The following is a 25,382-nucleotide window of genomic DNA, read 5'->3' as shown; positions in this document are numbered from 1 at the left end:
CGCTTTCTCCCTCGCGCCGCGGCGGCGCGCGCACCCGCCCTCACGCCCCTCGTCCCTTCCCACCCGGCGGCGGCGCGGACGGCGGCGGGGACGGCCTTGGAAGCCGGGCGCGCCGCGGCTCGCACGGTAAGGGCGATGCCCTGTCCCTGTGGCGGGCGCAGCTCTGCGGGGGCGGGGAGGCTGCGCGCCGCCCGCCCGGAGCCCCGCGTCCCCGGCGCTCGGGGGTGGCGGGGCGGGCTCCGTCCGCGCGTTCGGTGGGCCCGAGGCGGCGGGAGGGGCCGGGCGGCGCGGCCACCGTCCACCGAGGTGCCGAGGGGGGCTCGCCAGCGGCGGGGCGCCCGCTTGTGAGCGGCAGCCCTGTCCTTCGGGCCTGAGCGAGCGGCCCGGGCCTGCCACGGGCACGGCACGGGCGGGGATCGCGGCCCCTGGCCGTGCCCGTGGGGGCGCGCCCCGTCCGGCGGGACCCCGCGCTGCCGGCCTGGCGGGGCGAGCCGGCGGCTCTCCCGTGCGGGAGCCCGGGTACGGCGGGCGCCGCCGCTGTGCGTCCCCGGCAGCCGTCCTGCGGGGAGCCGCCTCTGCCCCGTCCCTGCGGCGGCGGCTGCTCGGCCTGGCTTGGCTGCACGTCGGTTTGCTCGGGGGTTCTAGGGGGAAGGAACGTAGCGAGGGCTGGCCCTGGTCTTCCCGTTCGTTTAACGCCCTTTCCACCGGCTTCCCTGGCGACTGGGCGAGGTTGTGCCCTTCAAAATCGTGGTGGTTTAAGGGAAAATAACTTGGTAAGTTGTAACTAAAATTTCCTTGAAGTTACGTAACTCCCAACTGATGCTGAATGCAGATCAGACTGAGCCGGTAGTGTCACTGATCACAAGTGTGCACTGTGGTCACAGTGTTCCAGTTTTTTTGTCCGAAGTGAATATAAACCGTTCAGCAGCACAGTGTCATAGAATACCTTTTATTGAAGTGTGCTTCTTTACGTTATTATGTTTATTATTGTGGCTTTTAAATTGATTTTGACTTCAGCATGTGCCCCAGCTTCCAAGCACGTATGTCTTAGAAATAAAATTTGAACTAGAAAAAAATTAAAATGGTAAGTTACTAAATTATTTTAGACTCAGTGAACTCTCCCACAGGAATTAACCTTGAGGAAATCTGTGCTCTTTTACTGATAGTTAGAGGAGATGATTGTAGAACTTCTCCCTAATCCATACAATTTAACCACTTGTTTCAAGGAATCACTTTATTGGGCTTTCTGGTGAAGGGTAAGTTTTCCGTCTATTGTGTGTACTTTTCACTGGGGTCATGGGAGGTTGGAATACTCTAGGCATTCGTTTTTCTGAAGTGAGAGAACCTGTTGTTTTTAAGACATAGGAGAAACTCACTAATTTCAAGATGTCATCAGTCAAACGCTTGGTTTATGCAGTCATCCATTTCTTGAGAGAGCAGAGTCAGATGGATACTTTCACTCCAGATGAGCAAGAAAGCTTGGAAGGTAAGTGATAAAGGTGCTAATATATATATGCATGTATAATACCTACACATGTATTAAATTGCTAGATGTATTTTATCATAGAAAGTAACTGCAGTGACCTAACTGAAACTGCCACCAAATATTATCTGTGAAGAAGATCATGAGCTTAATGTTTCTGAGATTATTAATTTTAAAACATCTCTCATTTTTAAAATGTTCTAAAGTTACAACATGTGTACTACCTTAAGCAACAGATATTTTGAATCACAAGTTAAGCACTGCTACAGTGCAGACTATGGTAATGATTGTGTACGTGTCCCACAGATTTTTGCCTGCTGATTCCTTTTCTCTTTTATGTTTAGTTTCTTTCTGCATTTTGTGTCTGATAGTAGCTGTGCTGGCCATGGAGGAAGTAAAACAATTACCATATATTGGTTTTGGTATATGGGAAGAACTCATGATAAAATAAATGCTTTGCATTTCTTTTTCACCTGAATAATGATTCCAAACAGTGCCCAGTAGTGAATTCATTTTCAGTATGGTATAGTTTTTATTATACATCCAGGTGCATCTATCTGTAGACGTAGCTACAGAAAGAGCGACTTCTGTGTGTATTCATTCCTCTTTTGACACACATTCATTAAGTCTTTGTAACTTCATAGTGTCTGTCTTTCTCCTTCATACTGCTCTTATTCCTTTTCCCTAATTCCTGGAGACATCATAGCAGGTGGTATCACAATGTAGAATTAAGCTAGAGAGGAACAAAAAGTCTTAATTCTGCAGTGAACTTTTCGTGGTGTCTATTTAAAAGACCTCTGCACTGCTTCAGGAAGTCTTCGGTTGTAACACTCAGCCAGAGGAGGAATTTGGAGGCAAGAGAGTGAAGTCTAAGACCAGCAGTGCAATAAACAACATCCAGGCAGTTGATCACTGAGTTATCCGCAATCTGCGGTGTAGAGAGTAGCCTTCCCTGAGGTGCAAGTCAAGTCCTGCTTCTCAGAGGCATAAACTTAAAAAGATAAACCTGGGGTGTGCTTCCTTCCAGTGTCTGTTGGTTTTACAGTGTAGTTGTTCACTAAGCAAGAAAGAGACATTTGTATTGTGATATTCAAAGGATACTGCCAAAAGATTTTGTTTTACATCAGAAACTGGAGCATTTTGTACATTTGAAAAGTGGTAGTCATCTATGAATTTAACCTGAATTGGGTTATGATGATGTTCAGCTAATGAAAGAAAGTAATGTTTTTTGAACTCACGTAGAGACGAAGAGTTCTCCTTTTGCTTTTGTAATAAAACTGATAAACAGTGGGTTATATCTGAAAATTTACCTGACAACCTGTCTTAGACCAGCCTTAGCCAATGTCAATACAAAAGAATCAGTTTTAAGATTCTGTTTTCTGAACAAAAAATATTGTAAAACCTCAGCTGCACTTAAATGGTGATACAAAATTTACCATTTTAATACAGATATGGAATCCTAATTTTAAAGCTGTACCCTGCCAAAAGCATGGTACCATATGTAATGTGTTAAAGGATGGGAGATGGGCATTCTGAATAATTGGCTTTTTTTAGTTGTGCAAAATAATCTTTAGTGCATGTGCAGTAGCAGTAGCCCAAATCCCACCCACTGAAATGTTTAATGTTAGATGGAGGTATAAGGGATGAAAAAATTTGACTGATGTTTTTCGTTGGTACCTTGTGTATCTACTTGGTGCCTCTGAAAAAATAAAACACTGTATGATTAAGTGTCTATGCCAGGAAGTGATTTAAACACTTCCCGTGCCCCACAAAACACACAAGGAGTTAGAACATTACAAATAAAATTGAGACTTTATCAGTAGAAGTCTAGCATGTATTCAAACCCCATTTATATTGATAACCTGCATTCTGTATGTTTGAATCATATAGCAATATCAATGGTAGTGTAAATTTCCTGTAGGGATTTTGTACTTGCATGATGAATAAAAATGCCTTGTTTTGAGAAAGCAGACTAACTGGAAGGTAGACCGTAGAAATGTACTCTCCTGTAACTTAGGATCTAGAGCAGTGATCCAGATTTCTGGTAGTTAAATATTCAACTCTGTTCTGTGAACTAGAAACTTTACTTCTTCCAGGTTACATTTTAGACAGTGTATATTATGGCAGTTATTTCTCTTTCCTGTTTACAGTTTCTTTTTCTTTTTTATTTCTTGTCTATAGCACCTGTTTCTGTGGGATTAAAGCAGAAACTCACTACAACATGCACAAGGCTTTATTTTTTTTCTTACTTCTAAGATCAATGTACTGCTATGAATTTCTCTAAGTCAGTGTTTTCAAAACAGTGGAATGCATCCCTTAAGGCAAGGGATGCATGTAATGCTGGAGATGGGGAGCCTTATTGTGTAATCTGAAGCAAGGTGACACCAAGTACTAAATGGACCTTAACAGCCCAATTAATGTTGATTATTCAGTGATCAATATCCCGCATATCTGCTATGATGCCTTGATGTTGCTTGCAACTTGTGCTTGGACAGCAAAAAAAATCTGGAGCTATGTGACACTGGGGATGCTGAGCTGGGCTCCAGCATAGCCCAAGTGCTCTTGTCAGGTAGTAGGTGTTTGTGTGAGTCCCAGCTGTTCAGCAGGGAGGGAGGTATCTGTACTGGTTTGCAAGGTGGTCAGCACAAGCTTCAGCAACTGTGTAGGCCTCTGAAAGTGTGTGTGATGATGGAGATAATAGGGAGAACATATAACTTTGGCCTGATTTGGAAATCAGACACAGGAAAAAACTTAGATTAATAGCTCATGTGGTACCGCAAGTCTTTCCCAAGTTACTGATGATATTGAGCTTGCAGCAGTTGACAGTGCTGCACTTTGGTAATGGGTTAGTGAGATGCTGGCAGTCTAGTCTCTTGAAATACTTTTCAGACAAAACCAAATCTTCAGTCCTTTGATTTTACTGGGGTCAGGTTTTTATGTCACATTAAAACAAGTTAGTTTGTTGGTCTTGTCACAACTTAGTACACCTTCTGATTTGGAAAAGTTTCTGGTTTGGCTATGTTTATTTTCACACAGGTTTCTACTGTTGACTTGCATGTTAACTAGTGGTTATTATTCTAATCTATGGATTCATCCCATAAGAGATCCTAATTTTGTTATACCTGTGATAGATAAGATTGTAAGGGTTATAAACTCCATTTTTCAGTTAAAGGATAACTGTGGGAGTTCACTGTAACAACTGATTATTTCATGGAAGTGCTTACCAGTAATAATACCATACTCAGAATTGTTTTGTTTAAGCATAATTTGCACTGCTGCACTTTGCAGGAATCTCCTGTATGAGAGAGTTTGTTCTCGCAGTTTTAATGCCTTGAGAAGGATAAAGGAAGGATTTGTATTTTAAATTTATACAAAACTACAAATGAGGTGAGGCATTCAGGAAAGGGAACGCCTTTAGGTCAAAGTAAGTTTGAGGGGAAAATTGGTAAGTATACTATGGCAAGTGGCTTCCTATGAACTCATATAAGGAAAAACAAGATATGCAGTTCCATTGATTTTATGATAGGCTTGGTAATAAGTATTATTAATATATAATTCAGAATTCAGCATGAGTGCTTGCTTTACAAGAATTAAGTTTTTCTACATATCGGTAGACAAAATACTTTAACCCAAATGTTTCAGCACTCTTATTGGGTAATTTAGAACCTGGCAAATTGATACATTTTTAGCATTTATAGGTTATAGGCACAAGTTGAATGCATATTTAGCAAAGTATTAAATTGTTGCATGTTATTAACATTAATTTTGTATCACACTTGACTCCTTCTGAGTAATGTCTATTCTATGTTATCAGAGTTTTCTGAGAAATGACGTCTTCCAGGTTTTACTATTCAGTTTACAAGCCTACTTCTGCTTTTCTCCCAGTTGTGATGTAGAAAACAGGGTCCTCATGTTGGTGGTACTGTCATTAACTTTCAGTAATTTTACTTCTTTAATTTTGTGTCAGGGTTCAGGTTCATTATAATGTAAATAAGAATTCAAATTATATTTATTTTATTGATATTGGACTGAAATTAAATTTAAATTCTAAGATTCAGGTTTTAGTGATCCTTAATGTGAATTCAGCTACTCTTGGTTATCTATAGTTCGAGTTAAAAAAGTCGTTTTTCTCTTCAAACTAGGCTTTGCAAAGACTCTTCTTTGTTCCTCCTCAGTTTTCAGTCTAAAACATTTAGATGATATACTTTAATAAAAAACTAGATTCTCAAGATGATAGGGAAAATGATAGAATTCGAGATACTATAACAGAATACATATATCTATATGAATTGTATATAATAATTGTCATTTATCTTCTTTTGTCTAAAAACATGTGAGCACATTGAAAACTTAAGTTAGGTATTTGGATCTACTTTTTTTTTAGAATTACTTATTGTGAGTGTATTTGCATTATTGGAGGTTTGGGAGGGTTGTTTATTCCTTACACAACAGAACATGTGAAAGGATAGTGCAGATATTTTTTTTTTAAAAATAGGATAAAGGCTTGTGATTAATGAAGCATTTTACTAATAAACAGTGTCTTCACATTAATATATCCTGTTCTAGAAAAAGGTAAGGAGTGATAAGTATCTTGCATTTATTCTTTACCGTAAAGGGTGAGCCATATTCTTCCAACTATTATGGCACACAAATATGTGGCAGTTGTGGTGTTTTGCGGTGGGGCATGTGACACATGCATAGTTGTATTACAAATTGTGGTGCTTTTGTTAAATACTAATATTTTTATGTTTTGAAAAAAGATACTAAATGATTGAAATAAAAGTTTTAAATTGGTTTAAGAATAATGGCTGAAATATGTATGGATTCTGTGTAGCTTATGCTATTTTTCAGCAAGTCAGTTCTGTGGGGATAAAGTCATCTCTCTTTATGTTCCAAAGACCTGCTTTTACTAGCTGAATAAGGATGTGAATCACAGCTTTATAAATGAATTAGTGAAATTACACTTCTGTTGAGAAACTAGTGAGTTTTTTGTTGTTTTCTTCTTCCTTGTAAGTTGCAATTCAGTGTTTGGAGACTGTCTTTAAGATTAACCTGGAAGATACTCATCTTGCACCTCCACAGCATTTGATAGAAATGTTCACAAATTCTTTTCACAAGGTAAGAATTTAATTTAGATTCTAGAGTTACTCTGTGAATATGTGCTAAGATTTTATATTGTATACACAACCCTAAAGTGCTGTATAGGTCAAGACATCATGGAAACTTAAGGAAAACATGAAAAAAATGACATTTCCATAGAAGCTTTCAGAATAAGAATCTTTTGGGGCAGTGGGAAGAACTGACTTCAGCTAGACAAGGATAATTCCATACAGAAAATTACTATGCACTGGATGTCTCATTCTCACTTGAAAAAATTTATCCTTCAGGTAAGCATTTTGCAGTTCCTAGGGATAAATATCTGCGAAGTGCTTGAGTTCATTCGTAGTTTGTTGATGCTTCTCATTCCCTTCTGGAAATAACTTAGTTGTTCAGTTTTAAAAATATGTCCATGAACACCAACCTTAAAATGGGAACTTAAAAAATGTGTGCTAATAATACGTGTTATTTGGAATCCCCAGTACAGGAGGCACAGGAACCACCAGGGTGGCAAATAGGAAAGTCAGAACTAAGAAAATCAAGACTGTAGAAATGTATCAGCTCTCTTCCCCTTGACTTCCTTAAAATGTGTGGTGAGCCGTAAGGTTTTTTTAGTAGTAGAAGGCAAGCTATCTTTCTCTTCTAAGGGTATTTAATGATGTTTAGTTCTTTCATACTCCCTGTGCACTACAGAAAATCTGATTGCTTGTTGATACAATGCTGCCCAGAATGAAAGAAGTTTTTAATAAAATCAGGGCTTAAATTTTAATGAAAAAAATCTTGGATTTATTTACATACAGAATGACATGCTGCCTCTCTCAGATTCTTTACCAGAGGATGTTGAAAAGGCTGACCAACTGAAGGATGAAGGTTTGTAATAAACATAGGAATAAACATCTTATGCTTTTAGTAAGATTTTTGAGTTAGCATGGGTAGTGATAGTATAGCAGTATACTGCACAAAAACTTCAGCTTGTATTCTCTGGTGATTGTTGTGTTGTAAGAGGGCTAAGTGATTTGCTCCATCTGGGGTTTAAGAAAATAGTCTATTCTCTCCCTTGCTCAGGAGGTTGCTTAAGAACTAAGGGGTAACATGTGAAGTCCAGGGCAATGTTCCTGAGTAGTAGAAGCTTTAAGGAATGAACAGTTACTGTTCAGTATACTGTAGATTTCTGTTTGTCCATGGAATTGGTATACAGGTTTCTACTTTATATTGAAAAGGCTGTTTGTTGTCAGATTATGTACTAGCTGAATATTAAAACATTGGTTAAAAGCTGACCCAGCTGAAGCCAGTAGAAAAATTCTTGTGAAATTACTAGGGTTATTTCACATATGGGAAATATTTTGTGTACTCTATAAAAACTGCAGAAAAGCCAGTTGTATATTTTCCCTTTGATAGGTGTTACTGCTGTTATGTGAGGAAAAGCAGCTGTACTGTAGAAGTCTTCACTAATGCTACTCAAGAAGGAATCCATTTTGTTTATAATCCATTTATTATAAAGAAAGGGAAGAAAATAAAGGCGTGTAGCACTGATAACTGATATGAAATGTTATCAGGTGGATTGATGCTTTATAGATCATATTTTTTATGACCCGTTAGATTTTAAGATATTTGAGTTTTATAGAAAAAATTAAGTTTCTAATTGCAAGGCAGATGTAATCCTCTCAAAAATTTCAGGATAATGATGTGGAAAAATTTCTAGGGTTTTTGAGAATGAGTTCCATGTCTGTTATCTTAAAGCTGGTCATCTGTAGTCATGAATGCAGTCTGTTACCACCTCTGAAAGTAAGTTTTCCTAATTGTTGAAGTTTCTCATTAGCTCTTCAGTTCTAAGGATAAGAGTTCAAACAAAGTTAGGTCCCAAGTGAAAATTAGTTTGTAGGTTGTAATGTACCATGCAGTACATGCTGGCTTTTCATTTTGCTGTCACTTAACTGTCAGCTCATGGGAAGTGAAGAGTACCTGTAGCACTCACTATAGTTATTGGACTGTAGAGATATTCAGCGCTTCCCAGGTGTAGGTGTTATAGCAATGCCTGTTTTAAATCTGTGACTGCCTTTTCATCTGGCAGTCCACAGGACTGAGGAAATGAAATTAAAGTGTGCTATGTGTTAGTTTGTGTGTGGCATTACTAAAGCAATTCCATGTCTGAAAAAACTGGAAGGGTCTAAACTTAGACAAAGGGCCATTTAAAGTGTCAGCTATCAGGGCATTAGTAAGTAGTTTGGAACTGCTTGAAATACCTCTCGTTAATTTCCCATAATAAAATCAAAACTGCCTGTCTTGTTTTCTAATGCTGATATGTCATTAATCCTCCTCATTTTCACACATGTAATATCTATCACGACTGTCATTCTTTTCAGTTATGAGTATCTTCTGCCTTGAGTTAGGGAGATAAATTCAATAACTTGGGGAAGTCCATTTGACCTGTATCTTCTGTAATACTGTGATTCTGTAACTATGCCATTTCCTCATTTCTATCGTACCTTACCAACATAACTTCCCTTACCTCTGTAGCCACCAGCCTGCTCCACTTCAGCTCTTAAATCAGCCCTAGGATTTGTAGAAATTGGGCAATGAATGGCAAAATAAAATCAGATTGCTGAGTTTTCTTTATTGGTTGCTATAAAACCAGGAAGTTAATGTACCCTCCAGACTTGTAAATACTTGAATTTACTTGCCTACCCTTGCGTATCACTTGACACTTTGGCTTAATGTAAGCTATGTAAGAGCACAGATTATGTTCAGGTTTGTATAGTATAACAGTGGCTTGGCCGGAAAAGATCTGTGTGTTACCACAGTATAAACTGTAACAATAGGTAGTATTTTCATTATAGAGGGCACACATTCAAAAGTATAACCATTTGTGGTTTGTTTTTTTAAGAACTTTTGTCTGGCATTAAAATAAAATATTACTGTTGCTTTTCCTTTTGTCCTGAATTGCTTAATCTCAGCAGAAATTGTGGGTCTGGCTATTCTTCTGTTTTCCTTTAGCCAGTTTAGATCTGGAGAGAGAGTGCAAAAAAGGTGCCCACTGATACTAACTCCAGTTTAGCCCTGTACCCCAAGTCATCCTTAGGTCAGAGCAGTATGGAAAATTCTAACTTTGATAGTCGATGGCAGTTTTGTTTTAGAGAAAGGTTAACTGCTGCAGTCTTGTTGAGCGCAGATAACTTGCAAGTCTTTCATCTGGTAACAGTATTTAGTGTACAGACCTTTGCTTTAGATCAAAGGAAAGATGTGTAGATAGTGGGCCTGTTGAAGTGAGACAGATACGGTTACATTGTGTGTATATGTTGAAGGTAGACATGCAATTACAGTTTCAGTTTGCTTTCCCACTGACAAGGATTGCTGACCATAAGTCTAGTATATCACTATTTGGAAGAGGTGATTTTGTATTACTTTGATGATACTTAGTTACTTAAATCCAGTTTTGTTTATTAAGCTCTCCATGTTCACAACAAGTATAGTTGTTTTCAGTTAGTACAGGCACCTAGGACTGCTTGCTTCACAGTGGTTTGCTTTCTGTCGGAGACAAAATGTTGCACTGAGCTTTTCCTGTGAGGTGGATGGAGAACTGGCCGAACGGCAGAGCTCAGAGGGTTGTAATCAGCGGCGCAGACTCTGGCTGGAGGCCTGTAGCTCACGGTGTTCCCCAGGGGTCAGTACTGGGTCCAGTCCTGGTCAGCTTATTCATCAGTGACCTGGATGAAGGGACCGAGTGTCCCCTCGGCGGGTTTGCTGATGATACAGAGCTGGGAGCAGGGGCTGATACCCCAGCAGGCTGCGCTGCCATTCAGCGAGACCTGGACAGGCTGGAGAGTTGGGTGAGGAGGAACCTGATGAAGTTCAGCAGAGGCAAGTGTAGGGTCCTGCCCCTGGGGAGGGACAACCCCACGCACCAGCACAGGCTGGGGCTGACCTGCTGGAAGGCAGCTCTGCGGAGAAGGGCCTGGGAGTGCTGGAGCACAGCAAGGTGCCCATGAGCCAGCAGTGTGCCCTGGTGGCCAAGGCGGCCAGTGGGATCCTGGGGGGATCAGGAGGAGCATGGCCAGCAGGTCGAGGGAGGTGATCCTCCCCTCTGCTCTGCCCTGGTGAGGCAGCACCTGGAGTGCTGTGTCCAGTTCTGGGCTCCCCAGTTCAAGAGAGACAGGGAACTACTGGAGAGGGTCCAGGGAGGGCTACAGAGATGGTGAGGTGGCTGGAGCCATCTCCCTTCTGAGGAAAGGCTGAGGGAGCTGGGCCTGCTTAGCCTGGAGAAGAGAAGACTGGGAGGGGATCTTATCAATGTCTACAAATACCTTAAGGGTGAGTGTGAAGAGGCTGGGGCCAGGCTTTTTTCAGTGGTGCCCAGTGACAGGACAATGGGCAACGGGCACAAACTGCAACAGAGGAAGTTCCACCTGAATATGAGGCAGAACGTCCTCACCTTGAGGGTGACCATGCCCTGGAACAGGCTGCCCGGAGAGGCTGTGGAGTCTCCTTCTCTGGAGATTCAAAACCTGCCTGGATGCGACTGTATAACCTGCTGTAGGTGAGCCTGCTTTAGCGGGGGGTTGCACTAGATGATCTCCAGGGGTCCCTTCCAACCCCAGCCAGTCTGTGGTCTATAGAAACCTGTTGACTTATCCCTTCTCTTGCTTATTTTGGGAGAGAGTTGAAATATTTTGCCAAAATACAAGGAAGTCGGTGAAAGTCTATAACTTTCCTGGTAATTTCTTGACATTTCTGGGAAAGCAGTGCTTCTGTGTGATCTAGCAGTCCAAAGATCTGCAGCTGCAGAACCAGGGACAATCTTAGGCTTGGGCACTCTGTACTAGGACTTTTTATCTACTACTTTGTGACTGGGAAGGAAAGAAAGTACTGGGACTGCTCTGTGTTGGTGAAGAAAGAATGAATAAGATACCATTTGTTTTGAAAGACCTTACTTTAGAATTTTCTTTCCATAGAAAATTGTATTTTTCTATTTTTTCACTGGACATTAAAAATATGAAATATGAAACTTCATTATAGAGTAGAAGTTCTGAGGTTTGTTGGTGAGAAATATTTCTTCTGAATCATTTTAGATTGCCTGTGCTATACATACTTCTCATTATCTTAACGATTGAGTTCTGTAGCTTCAGAAAAGTGGGGTTTATGTGCTTAGTTTTGCTTTTGATTTTCCATGTTATATGAACAGTTAAAAGCAAGTTGTTGGGATATGTGAGAAAGTGAGATTAAAAAGGAATCAACATACAGCCTTTTGGATTACAAGGCTTGTAAAGACAGTTAAGACTGATGAATCTATATTAGAGTGGAACTGCAATTACAATTACACTTCTCAATAAAGTGATCTTTGCTTAACAGCAGAAACTACCTGGAAAGTTTAAAATAGCAAAATAAGAAGGGGAAAGTTTATGTGGTGGACTACAACGTACATAATAAACTTTATGGACATAGTAGATATTTTTATGTGCACTATTCCATGGCAATTTTATTCAAATTATTAAAATGCAATCGTAACTACCATATATAGATGCTGTAACATGGCTGCTCTGTATCTTTCATACACAGCACTGTTTCTTTTAACCACTAAAGAGCTTTTTATAATGTATTTCAGGTAATAATCATATGAAAGAAGAAAATTATGGTGCTGCAGTGGATTGTTATACTAGAGCTATAGAACTGGACCCAAACAATGCAGTCTATTACTGCAACAGGTAAAATAAAAACAATACACAGTCTTCATTCCCAAACTTCATTAACGTTATTCAAAGATAAATTGTGAAGTAGATCAAAACAGCATGACAATATGAAACCCCCACTATTTAAAAATATATCATGTTAAATTTACAAAAGATCCAAAGCGGAAGTGAGCTCATTCAGTGTATCTCTATCAGTGAAAGGTGTGATACGGGCTTTAAAATTACTTGTAACACTTAAGATCAGATTTTTTTGAGTTAAATTGTCTATATTAAATCATAACATAGGCTGTGCTTCCCAGTTGAGAGTAGTAAGAGCCTTTTTTTCTGATGTTCTAGTGACTCAGCTGCCATCTCTATCTCCCCTAATACGGAATTTCCCTGGAAAAAATATCATTGTAGAATACCACTTTGGAGATTTTAAGCGTTGTATAAATACACAGCATTTTATGCATGACCTCTTGAAAAATAACAAGGCTGCTTTTGTTAGTTTCATTGTATAATCTATTCTTCACCATAGTGAAGACATAGTGACATGGGAGCACGTGAAGTCTGGAAGTGGATGTTAACCCAGCAGCAGAAGTATGCTCTTTCAGTATACTACCCAGAAGACCAGCATAAGAGCAAAGGCAGTATAGTCTGTGAGCCTGCTGGAAGCAGCCTGCCTTTAGAGCAGGGGTCCTCAAACTACGGCCCACGGGCCGGATATGACCCCCAGGGCCCCCAGTCCGGCCCCCGGTATTTACAGACCCCCCTGCCCGCCCCCCCCCCGCCCCCCCCTCCCCCCACTGGGAGTTGGGGGATGGGAAACCAAGCAGCCGCAGATGACTGCCTGCCACTGCATCCACGTGCGGCCCCCTGGTTAAACAGTTTGAGGATCCCTGCTCTAGAGCCACTCTGCTCTACACTCGTCAGTGCCCCTGTTACCAGAAGGATATCTTGACTTGTTGTCATTCTGGCCCTGTGGCACTATACCCAGTGGATTTTTCTATTTTTGAGCTGTGCTTCCATTACTGCAGAATTTAGTTTGTGATAAATACAAGTGAAAGATTCAGTGTTTCATGGCAAGCATAAAGAGAAAGAAAATGCAGTTTACTTATTTTACATCTCTCAGATGGCAGTTCAAAGTGTGAATCATTTATTTTCCTTGAGAAAAGTTATCACATAAGTGATTTTAGGTATAAAATGGAAATATAAGACCAGATTCAAAAGCTTCCAAAATCACTGAAAGTTTCCTTAGTAGCACGGGCTTAAGCACCAAGTCTGTAATCAGCAAAAGCAGAAATACTTCACTCTGTGTGCTCTGTCATCACCACATTTCTGAGGACCAAAATTAATCTTGATGTCAGTAACCGCAGTATTGTATGAAGTTATTTAAAAAGACAGGCAGTTGCCTGGAGTAATGCAGTATTTGAATAAATATAGGCCTTATTCTTATCTTTCTTAAGCTAGTTTGGGAGCAGTGGAGATGTATTGCCTTCAACAGTATTGCTTTTTACTCACACCAGCGAGAAAAAGAGAGACCTGAGGTGCCCTAGAAGTTTTAACTGCCCATATAAATTTTTTGTAAATATGGAGAAAACATTTTTTTGTTCAAACACATGGAGATTAAGCATGGGAAATTTCGATTATTAACCTGTTCCAATGTCCTTTTTAATTTGGGCAAGTTTTTAATATTATTGTATAAAGGTCTTCAGCCCTTAGTATTTGTCTTGTATAGAGATGCAATTGTAGTGTAGTAATTCCGAGATTATTGAGAAATGTTACCCTGATTTATGTTGCAAGCATGAGCTGCTGGATGAAAAACTGAGCAGCGAAAAATCACAGCATTCCTCTGAATGGCAATAAAACAGTACTTTTTGCTAGAAAATGCCAACTGTATAAAAAAATTCTGCTTAAACAATGATTTTATGTAAGTTATTACTTCAGAGTGTTACTTGTAATAGGGTTTATGATGTATTTTATGTATAGTCATATGCTGGTTCTAAAACATTAGAACTATTTATCTTTTGTGTCCTCAAAGGGGAGTGCATGTTCTCAAAAGCCCTAGTCTAGCAATGGACTGAAGCACATACTTAATTCAGAACATATGCTTGTCCTACTTGATTTGAGGAAAGCTGAGGCATTACCTAAATAGTGACTTTAGTCAGTAACATTAAACATGTCTGAAGTTAGTCATGGACATGTAAATATCTAAGCTTGGGGTTTTTTTCCTTTTATTGTTTTTCTGACAAAGGTCTCTCACTTCCCTCCCATCTTCCTCTTAGGGCTGCTGCTCAAAGTAAGCTCAACAACTACAGCGAAGCAATAAAGGATTGTGAGAGTGCCATAGCAATAGACCCAAAGTACAGCAAAGCGTATGGGAGAATGGGGTAAGCTAATACAAATCTGAGTAAACACTGAAGACCCAAGTGTAAATCACCGTAGATTTTCTGAAATAAGTGGAGCTAGGTTGTTTTATTTAGCTGACATTCTTATTCTGAAAATGTAGCAATTCTTTGGAGAGGACCCTATGAGGCTGTCAGCTTCAAGTTTTTGTATGTGGTTGATCTCAGCATTTTCATATCAGATTTCATCATTTTGCACTTTTTTTCTTTCAGATTATCAACTTTGCAGATTTAGTTTAGAAAGTTACGATGTATTTTTTCTACCTCCTACCTAGTTATGAATAACCAAAATTCTGCAGATGGAACAGTGACTCTGTTAATGATGCTGTTAGAGAGAATTATAAAAAAGTATCGGGGCTTCACTCTAGCAGGAACAGAGGCTTAACTTTTCTGTTCAATAGGTCTTTGGAAATAGATGTTTTAGCAAGCCTAATCCATGTACCTTTGGCAGTTTTTCTCAGTCATGTCTGAGAGATTAACTGTATAGCCTCTTTTGGCAATGGGTCTGATTAAGTGCTATCTGAAAAAGGTGTCAGGAATGCTCTGAATGAGATACCTACTTGAGTGAAGAGCCATTCTTCCAGGATGTGTAGCTTTGCATTTGCAATAATCAAACATATTGTGGGTGTGGGCTGAATGCTGCATAAGGCTTCTGAGGTTATATCTACACTAGTAAATTAAAAAATGCTTGTGATTGTTCGTTGGGTCAGCTGGCACAAAATGGCCCGTGTCCATGGTATTAAAATCTATAGTTTGTAGTGTGGAGCGGCCACATCCAAACTGCCTATTGCTAAATTATGTTGGCTGGTATTAAATTCTGAACCATGCCCCAAAATTGTCTGGGATAATGCTTGTTGGCCTGGGACAAAACCATGGCAAGGGGCATTTATTTAAGACCAAATATGATGGAATTCTATCACTTGAAAACTTTCAGTGGTACAGTTTTACTAATACAAATGTAGCCTGACTGGCTTTTAAGATAATTCACTCACTTTGAAACTTTAGGGAATATTGAATTGGTTTTGTCCTATTTGACTCTCTTTAGATTGTTTCTTCATATAGCACAATCCAAGATTGCCTGATTTCAGTGAAATGGAGGGAAGCTACAGGCTGATTTAACTGGAAATTGGAGGTTATTTTAGAGTTCTGGGTGTAAAACCAGTGTGCCTTTTGATACACAATGTAAGCGGGATCATTCTCAGGCAATAAAGCTTCTCTTTTTGATTGTCCGGTTGTTTTCATAGAGGATATATTTTGAGCTACAAGCCATTGTTAACTCAGCAGATGGATATGGTAATATTTTTGGCATAGGCTGAATGAGGAAACAGTGCTTGCTTAGTAATAACTGAATAAAACAAGTGCAGAAAAAAGTCTACATGACAAAGCTGTGTTTTCTGATTGCATTATGCTGGCATATCAGTTTTTCTCAAGATTTGACAGAAACTCTTTACATGTCACAGAAAGATACAGAAGTGCCACAGAAATATGCACAGATGGGAGCCAGGTAGATAGTTAAAGTAATACTTCCAGCATGACCCTGAGAGGGCACTTGTCTGGGTAGGAATTGTGAGCAAGCAAACTGCTGCCTGCTCTTCTGACTTGTGCTGTGTTCCAAGAAACAGAATTTTATACTTTCCTTGTAAAAAAATGCAACTGCGACACAGCAATGCCAAATTGCATTTCTTGTCTGGTCAGAAACTATTCTGTCAAGTCAATAGGCCAAAAGGGGAATGTTGGTGGGTTTTTTTACGGGAGTAACGGTGTTAAGAGAGAAAGCATCGATACTACATGGATTCCTCAAGGAGCACTGCTGGAAGCTCCTGGAGTTTCATACTGTTACTGAGCTCATCATCACCGAGAGTGATGACTGTGACTGATGTATCTAATGCACTCAGCTCTCTTGCCTGAGTTAAAAGACTAAGGTCTGTTAGTGGGCATTAGCACAGGCTTATCAACCCAGTCTGTGTAGCAATGGCCTGTGTAGGATATACCAAAGAGAGCCTGGAGTACTAAGTAGTGAATGTGAGTTACACAGATCTTTCACAAAATGTAGAGAAAGTCAGTTTAGTTTTGTGGCTGGCATAAATTGAAAATACAGTAGAAGCAGACAGACCTGAAACTGCAACCAGGTGGACTTCTGGAATAGCTTGAAGAAAGATGATGTTTTAAATTTGAAAGCAAATAATGTTTCAAAAGTGGTAGATTTGTCCTGTGCTGTCCTGAGCTGCTGGAGAAGAATCTTTTTCAAAACATTAAGCAGATTTCCCTGAATCAAGGGTTTTTTACAGTACCTTAGGAATGTTGCTGCTATCCTGTAGAATCCATTGTCAAGCTGTTGAAGTAAAAGATCTGTAAGGAGAACCTTGTGCTGATCCTAAGACAAAAATCTATTATGCTGAAATTTGTGGTTCCAGTATTTGGTTTCTTGAAGCTGCAGAACTCACATTAAGGGTATCTTTGCCCTACTTACCCATGCTATCCATCTGAATAATCTTTTGGAAGGACTGGAGGAAATACTTAAGAGGAATTCCTAAGCTTATGCAAAAAGTCACAGATGTTGGATCCAGTTGTGCTTTCAAATACAGACTAAATCACTTGATGATACCAAGGAGTTTTTAATGAAACTTTTATATATATGGAACAGACAATGCAAGATCAGTTCTTGAGGGATCATCTCTTCTGCAAAAACAAGTGCTTACACTAACCAGTAGAAGCTTCAACTTGGTGTTCAAGCTAAAAATTAGTTGTGAGATGCTGTTTTACATAGAACAGAAGGTATCATTATCTTTTGATGGTAATTTATGTTCTACCCAGGATTTCTTTATTTCACATTAGGTTGGCTCTGACCTCAGTGAATAAATATGAAGAAGCAGTTACCAGTTACCAAAAAGCACTGGATCTTGATCCAGAGAATGATTCTTATAAATCAAATTTGAAAATAGCAGAACAGAAACTAAGAGACATGTCCAGTCCTGTAAGTTAGCTCCGTATCTATTATTTACAATAGTTTTAACTGGGATTTTGTAGGTAAGCTTATCTTCAATTGCAATTTGTTTGTAGACTGGAACTGGACTGAGTTTTGACATGGCAAGCTTGATAAACAATCCTGCCTTCATTAGCATGGTGAGTGTATTTCAAGCTTTACATTATACTGTTTTAAAACTGAAGTTCTAAGAACAACTCTTGTTTAATAATTAAAGTAATTTTAATGCTTTTTATGACTACAATGATTTCATTATACTGAATTTAAATTTTCTAAGTCATTTTGCACTGAAAACAAGAAGCAAAGCAGAAATCTCCTATAATGCCTGTCTTTATTTCCAATTGATTCTATCTTACTTATGAACAACAACATGCATAGATTAGCTACGCTGGTTTTGTAGATGGCACTTGTCAACAGCACGGTGAAAATTTCTGTTCTACATATAGCAGTTAACAAACATGAAGAAATCACCTCTGAAGTGAATAGCAGTTGATTCAGATGCGGTCTTCCCAAGACTAAAGTAACTCTGCTTGGCGAGAACCACCTAAGAGACCCTTCTGTTCTTACTCTGTCAAATTATCACTGACATCCTTAAGTGCACAAAACTTCATGCCATGTGCAGACAATGAATATAAATAACATATAGTGCATTCCTTTACTTCCAGTACAATGGCAAATGGTGGTTTTGTCCCTCTGTAGTTTTTCTCCAGGCACCGCTTTCTTAGCTAAATGGTATTCATTAACTTTGAAGAATGGAATTTAGAGAAAAAATGCAAAAAATACTTATTTCCTTTGACAATTCAGTTAAAAGTTTACTGCCCCTCTGGTAGCTTCATTAAGACAGGATGTTTCAATCGGTGCTTCTGTGTAAAAGTGCACTGTATGCAAGAGAGATCAATACATCTGGTCTGATACTATGGTCACAATAACAGAGATGGTAGGCAAGGAAGAACCGAGTGCGTTCTCTGATGGCTTTAGTAATTAAATGGCACTGGAACTCTGTGTACCACTGCATTGGCCACATGACTCAGTCTGCATCTGTTCAGAGACAAAAGATGTACTCTTGAATATGGAGGTAACTATGGGGAAAGGATTTTTTCCTTTATTTCCAGAAGATGCCTGGTCAAGTGGATAGAACACAGGGCATTCAGCCAGGAACAAAATAATTATTTTCCTGTGGCGTAGTTTTTGTCTTTAAGAAAAAAACCTGACTCACTGTCTGACCTCAAGATGGTTACTTCTACTCTCCATTTTGGGCCCCTAACCTAGATCAGACTTGTTACCGATGGAAGAAAGACAAAAAATCCTGTATTACCCATAGAACTGACCTGAATGTGGCATTTTATAGCCAACTGTAGACTCAAGAAAAGAGTTGGTTTATTTTTGATATATCTATGTAGACATATATTGATCATAAAATGAATATTGTACCTATTTGATTTTTGTAGTACATTTAATAAGAAAGTGAATAAGCAGATACTGCATTGTGTCTGTTGATCTTGTGTTCGTACAGACACTGATGTCTGTAGGAATTATGTTACTAACTTTAAACATCCCCTGGTTTATTCTATAGTATCTGTCTGTATACAGGCTTACACTGTGGTAAACACAATATAATTTTTGAGGTCTATTATGAATGAGAAATTTAAATGAACTTACAGTTACTACAAAGTAAGAAGATAGGCAATTACCACAGAACGTACATGTTACCACAAAAGCATGCCACAAAGCAAGTTCACACACGGGTTTACTCTGCAATATTTTGTGGCTTTAATCTTAACAGTTTATACCTAGTAGTAACAGCAGCTGCAAAACTGATTTATCCAAGCCAGGAATCAACAAAATACAGACCTTTTTCCAAAAAGGCCAACAGAAAACCTTTGTCTTTGGAAGTTGTGGGTTTTTTTCTTCTAGTGTGTGTTGGGTTTTTTAGGGGTTTGGTTTTGGGGTTTGGTTTTTTTAGGTTTTTTTTTAGTTTTCTGGTACTGGGTTTTCATGTTTATTGTAGTCTTGTTTTTCATGTCTGACTCGGCAACCACTGTTTTTTATCTAACATGTAACAAATCATCTCAGCTTCATATCCTTGAAGCAGTGTTGGTCTAATAACTGGTCTTGCTGGGGACCATGCACCTCTGTGCACATAAACCTAGGTGAAGTCTTAGATAAAACAAAGAATACAGCATGTGGGTTTGGGTGGTTTTTTTTCTCAAGAGTTTCCACAGTGATACCTAAGTAGTAAATGTGTTATAATTTCACCTATATATTGTCTATTCTAGGCAGCAAGCTTAATGCAGAATCCTCAAGTTCAACAATTGTAAGTATTAAAATGGAGCATCGTTACAACAAGTCTCTTTAGGGGTTTGAATTAATAAGAGAAAAGGTGGATAGCGCTGTATTCCTGAAAATGTAATTTTATTTTTGCTTACTGTATGTAAAACTACTGCAGATTTTTCCTCTTGCAGTTTATTTCCTCCCAGCAATTCAAAGAAGGAACTTTTGTTTATTGCTTACTGTAAAGGTTCCTGCATACCCTAATGCCAACACTGTGCTAACTGTTCCAGGATGTCGGGGATGATGTCAAACGCCATTGGTGGCCCTGCTGCAGGTGTTGGTGGCCTGTCAGATTTGTCCAGCCTGATCCATGCGTAAGTAAGAATCGTATAGTTCTGTTACATTTGTAGAAGCATCATTGTGCAACATCTGTTTAAAAGGGATAGTGTCAAGCCAGTTATACTGTGGCCTATCCTCATTGTATGCCTGATTATTATTAAAACTGAGAACTTACTTTCCACTATCTTGTTTGTTTGCTTTGTACATTTCCATCAATTGGAATGACTGAACTTCGTGCTCAGTTTCACTTTCTGGTTCTCATTGACCGTTTACCTTCTAAATGCCACTTAGTGAATGAAAATGCCTCTCTAAATCTTAAGTACAGGTGCTTTCAAATTGTGTTGATATTTACTACCTGACATCCCAGACACTAGTTAGAAAAGCTACAGATTTACTTAGCACAGGTTGCAAAAAATTCTGCTCTGGCATCCCTCCATTTAGCTGAGGAAGGCTTCAAGGAACTCAGTATCATGAGGAGCGGCTCAGGAAAACAGGATCCAAAGCTTTTATAGTGCAACAGTAATGCATCTGGGAAAAGTCTGCACAAAAACATACTATTTCCTTATATGACAAGACCTCTTGAAGGGCATACAATTTTACTTTATTTCAGCATTCTAGCCAGTTTCAACCTATTTTTAAGTTTTGCGCCTTTAGGGCAAAAACTGTATGTGTATATACATATATACACAGACAGGAATGGGACCTCACAAAATCAAGGGCTGTTTTCACAAAAACCATGTGCTACACCTAGATCTGTGAAAATGGTGGCTCTCCTTCAGCCTGCACTGTGGTTTAAAGGAGTCTTGATAATCTGCTACTTGGGCAAAATGCAGAAGTTACAGAGAAGCCTTGCCAGGCTGTTCACAAAGCAGTATGATTTACTTGCTTTTTCTAGTAAACCAGTGTTATGCTCATCTTTTACATGGAATTAATCTTACCTATTGATTTAACTCTTTAAGCTACAGTTCTTACGGAGATGGATCTGTCATTATTTCAGTCATACAAGACATAATTGTATGCCTACTTTCTACTAATGATGTCTTGCTCATAAGTACAAGTCAGCAGCAGCACAGTGTGTTTCTGGAGAAACTAATATAAGGCTGCACTCCAGCTACAAGAGTGGTAATCTTAAACAACTACAATAGATCCTCTCCAAAAAAAGGGAGCAAATCACTGCAGCAGATTTGTTGCTAAATTTTAGTTTACTGAGTATAGTAATGCTTTTGCCTTAGTGTTACTAAGTAGAAGTAATAGTCCTAAAGAGTGAAAATGAAAAGCTGATAATCCTGTCTGGGGAGACTTTACCTAGATAAAGTCATAATGCTACAGCTTTCCTGCATAGTCTTACAATGTTATCTTTAATCTTAACTTGCATATAATGCACCTTTCAGTTGTATTGGGATATCCTGTTTTCTTACAAATGCTGCTTGTCAGGTTTTTTTCACATGTTGATCTTAAAACTGTTCAACACAGGGGGCAGCAGTTTGCACAACAGATACAGCAGCAGAATCCAGAGCTCATAGAGCAACTGAGAAATCATGTCCGGAGCAGATCTTTCAGTGGCAGCACTGAAGAGCATTCCTGACTTAAAGGAAGCATGTGAATTGGAATGGTATATAACCCTAAAATGCATACCATAGTTAGTAGCAAAAGCACCGTTGTAACTCTTCTGCTTGAATAGAAGACAGAAAACTCTTTGTGCGTGTTTGAAAACAAGAATTAATCTGTTAAACAGATCTATTGCACATAACTTGGAACATATCGTTTATGTATAGTTACTCCTCTGAAAATTAATACACTAAATAGGTGTTCTATTAAAATCCCTAAGTACAAGTAATTTTCAGTATGTGCATTAGATTGATCTCCAGGGCTACTGAGTAGGGAGGAGTTTTGTAGTGGGCTGATCATGCCTAACAGTTTAATTCTAAAACCCCAGTGCAAAAGGCATTTATTGTTATGGAGAAAATCGTTATGGCTGACTCCCTGTCAAATACTGAAGCAACAGGCCCATCTGATATGCCCCCTTTATAATGCCCATAAATTGGTGTTGGAGTATAGAGTGTGACTTAAACCTACTGCTTGAAAAGTCTGTTTCTTTAAGTCTGTGGAGGGGATGTCATGGGTAACTTTGAAATATTTTTCAACTTCATTGGGCAGGAAGAAGGGAGATGAGTGCATGTGAAGGAGTATCACAAACTGTAGGAAAAGAGAAGACACTAATCCTGAGCAGAATAATACACATAAATCAAAGTGTGACTCAGCTTGGGATAGGAAAAAGCATTAAGAAGTTTTAGGCTTTTCTACTGCCATGTATACCCTCAAACCGTGACGGTAGCCCTGGAGGTCAGCATTATGGCACTATTTTCCTAGGCATGGCAAACTGTATTACATTCCATATGTATGCAGTATTTAATATAAGCTTAAAATTCTTAACTGTAATAAGCTAAAACTGATCCTGTGACTGTACAGATAACTAGTACTGAAAATTGATCAAAAAATAACTGCCTCAGAAAGGATTCTTTTTCTATTCCTGTGTGATAAATCAATGATTTAAACAATTATGATTTTTTTAATTTTCATCACACATGTCTATATTAAGTGATGGTTATATATGGCCAAGTTAATATTTTTTTTTCACTCTATGGTATTTCTGTTCTTAACCCCACCTTTTCTTGCTCAGTTAATCTTACTCTTTCAGGGACCACTACTCTTCTGTATTTTTATTATGTTGTGGTTTTTTTATTCTGCTTACTGTTCACACTGCTTTCTGGTACAAGGCACACTTGTTTTTACTCCAGGGAGGTTCTCAGCGCTCACAGTTCTTTGTATATCCAAACTAATTTGAGGAGCCTGCTTTGATTCCTAGGACAATGTGATCTCTGCTGGCCAGTAAGACTGGAGAAGGCATGTGGTAGAGTAGTAACAGACTCCAAAATGGAGAAATACAGAGGAACTCCTAGACTTCAGGCTTTATATCTGATTTACCTTGTGGTCAAAAAAGAGCACTTCTGATAGAAGCAAACACAAATTTTGTGTTAAGTCACATACTTGACTAACATATGCTAGTTGCACATCTATTGTATGATTCTTCCCTTATTAAAATGGGGGAGAAATGCAGCTGATCCAAGAAGAAAAGACTCGGAGAAAACAAAAAAATAGGAAATACGTATTACCACCTGTTGAATAAAGAGGTAAAGCTTAACAGAGCAACTTAAACAACTTTGAAGACATTTCATACTTTATTCAATAGAGCTTGCCCATACACAGCATTAAAATGCTTTTTTAGTTTCTCTATATGGCTGCTGTAGCTGCCTTTTTGAGGCTGTAGAGATACTTAAGCTTTACATTAAATAGATTTCCAAGTAACACCTTCTGATATAGCACCTCGTGACAAAGAAAATACTTAACAGGACCTTTTTTTCAGAGGTACCTCAGATCCTGAATCTAATCCGTTCAAGAAAACTGCTACTTAAGTTGAGTTACATATAACGGTACTGGATACAACTTAAAAGAAAGATCAATGCAGGCTGTAGAGGGGCTACAACTACTGTACAAACACTGCTTGCAGTAGTGTGTTGTGTCAGCAGAGAAATATTGCTCCTGGTATTTCTCTTGTTAAAACTTCCCCATTCCCCTTAATTCTCTTCCATATTTTCAACTGTTCAAAGCAAGTTTTACTGTCTTCAGTAAGGAGAACTCCAAAATCCAGAGTGGAGTGCAAAGCACTGCAGTATCTCTCTCACTCAATTTATCCTTACTGTATGATGGCAGTCTTCATGTGGTCGGTACCTTTCTTCTACTTTTTTTTTCTACTTTTAAGACAAAGTGTCAAGAGCCTCTCAAGATTTCCTTACAAACTACAAAAATATGATAATATTCAAAGACTGGCTGTAGAAGTTGTACTGTCAAGTACAAGCCCTATAGATTACTGGATTTATGGGAGAACTATCCCCAAGATTAAATGGGATGAAGCATTGGTGAGTTATCTGAAAACTACTCTTGAAATAATCTTTATTGAGTGGTAACTTTCATTTCACATACCACAATATTGTCATGTCTAGGTTTTGTTCCAGGACAGATATGTAACCAGAGTATTTATTAAAAATATTGATGGCATAAGCTAACCCTTAAGGAATGTGCTACAAATGGCACAATACTTAACTTGCAAATGTTCTTTGCTGCTTGTATATTAACAGAAAAGGCTTTATAGCCTAAATAAAAAACAGTGAAACCAATAACAGGAATTGTCATTACATGCTTTTCCATTGAAACCAGGAACAGAGGGATCATTTATGCTAAAGTATTTTGCCTTGAATAGGCTAGATTGTTTCACAGTCATACTATATCTTAGTCACAGGGTGAGGATGGGATCTCTTCCTGTGCAAAAACTGCACTTTATTTTGCACTAAAATTTTTCATCCTCCTAGATCAAGTAGTAAGCCACTATGCCCATAAATACTGCTTTAATTTAAGGTCAATTGCAGCTAATTATTTAACTGAGCAAATATGCATTTAATACCTAATAGGTTTTGTGTCATTACTGTTCTATCAGCATAAGTGTGATAATTGTTAGAGAAGAAAATGTTTTGCACTCTAATTGTAAACTCCTGTAACCTGCTTGCATGGAAGTATATTCTTCTAACTATGCCTAATTATACAACAGACCTAATGAAATATTCAGCTTAGAAATTGTTGCAGCTGCACTTTCAGTTTTGTAACAAGTACAAAGTAAAATCACTCATGCATACTGAGAAAGAACTAAAGTCTGCACCTTGGGATTCATAACGCTGTTTAGGGCTACAGAATGTCGTACTAGTAAAATGGAACTTGTCTACCATTTCTGTATCTCTCCTACCTCTTATTACCATATGGTTACATCTCCTTCAACTTGTGTAAGTTTAACTTGAAAACAGATTATAAATAAAGTTATTTACTTTTTTTGTCTGGATAGTTGTGGGTTTACTGTTTTAGTTTGCTGATGTACCTACAGTAACAGGTAAACTGCATAATACATGTTTATGTTGGTTATTCTGCATTTTCTTAGATGTGCAGTATATAGTTTGTTGGTTTTTTTCCTGTAGGGACTTATTGCCTCAATTTATTAAGCTGGTTCTAAATTTATCCAATTTTTATAAATTAAA

The 25,382-nt window shown here is 38.8% G+C and overlaps 1 protein-coding gene across 2 annotated transcripts; it reads left to right on the top strand.

Annotated features, from left to right (window-relative positions):
- Positions 1–4: 4 nt before the first annotated feature.
- On the top strand, positions 5–25,189 carry SGTB (small glutamine rich tetratricopeptide repeat co-chaperone beta). Of its 2 annotated transcripts, none has more exons than XM_080372857.1 (11): positions 5–126; positions 1,360–1,486; positions 6,498–6,601; positions 7,381–7,450; positions 12,180–12,279; positions 14,529–14,633; positions 17,484–17,622; positions 17,709–17,771; positions 19,908–19,945; positions 20,193–20,276; positions 21,715–25,189. In XM_080372857.1, the coding sequence occupies exons 2-11, from the start codon at positions 1,387–1,389 to the stop codon at positions 21,824–21,826; spliced, it is 915 nt and encodes a 304-aa protein (XP_080228983.1). In that variant the 5' UTR covers positions 5–126; positions 1,360–1,386; the 3' UTR covers positions 21,827–25,189. The 2 variants fall into 2 exon arrangements, with proteins under 2 accessions (XP_080228983.1, XP_080228984.1); XM_080372858.1 differs by lacking the exon at positions 5–126 and adding an exon at positions 530–773.
- Positions 25,190–25,382: the final 193 nt, after the last annotated feature.

The sequence above is a fragment of the Falco punctatus genome, assembly GCF_963210335.1.
Source record: "Falco punctatus genome assembly, chromosome: Z".
Lineage (NCBI taxonomy): Eukaryota > Metazoa > Chordata > Aves > Falconiformes > Falconidae > Falco > Falco punctatus.
Note: the sequence above shows the minus strand (reverse complement) of the source record. Positions and strands in the feature narration are given on the sequence as shown.

What these genes read in the sequence shown, in the direction of transcription:
- SGTB (XM_080372857.1), top strand. Translation starts at nt 1,387, where the DNA reads ATGTCATCAGTCAAACGCTTGGTTTATGCAGTCATCCATTTCTTGAGA. An exon ending in TAAGAGACATGTCCAGTCCT is followed by an intron (nt 17,623 to 17,708) that starts GTAAGTTAGCTC and finishes ATTTGTTTGTAG; the next exon opens with ACTGGAACTGGACTGAGTTT. An exon ending in ATCCTGCCTTCATTAGCATG is followed by an intron (nt 17,772 to 19,907) that starts GTGAGTGTATTT and finishes TGTCTATTCTAG; the next exon opens with GCAGCAAGCTTAATGCAGAA.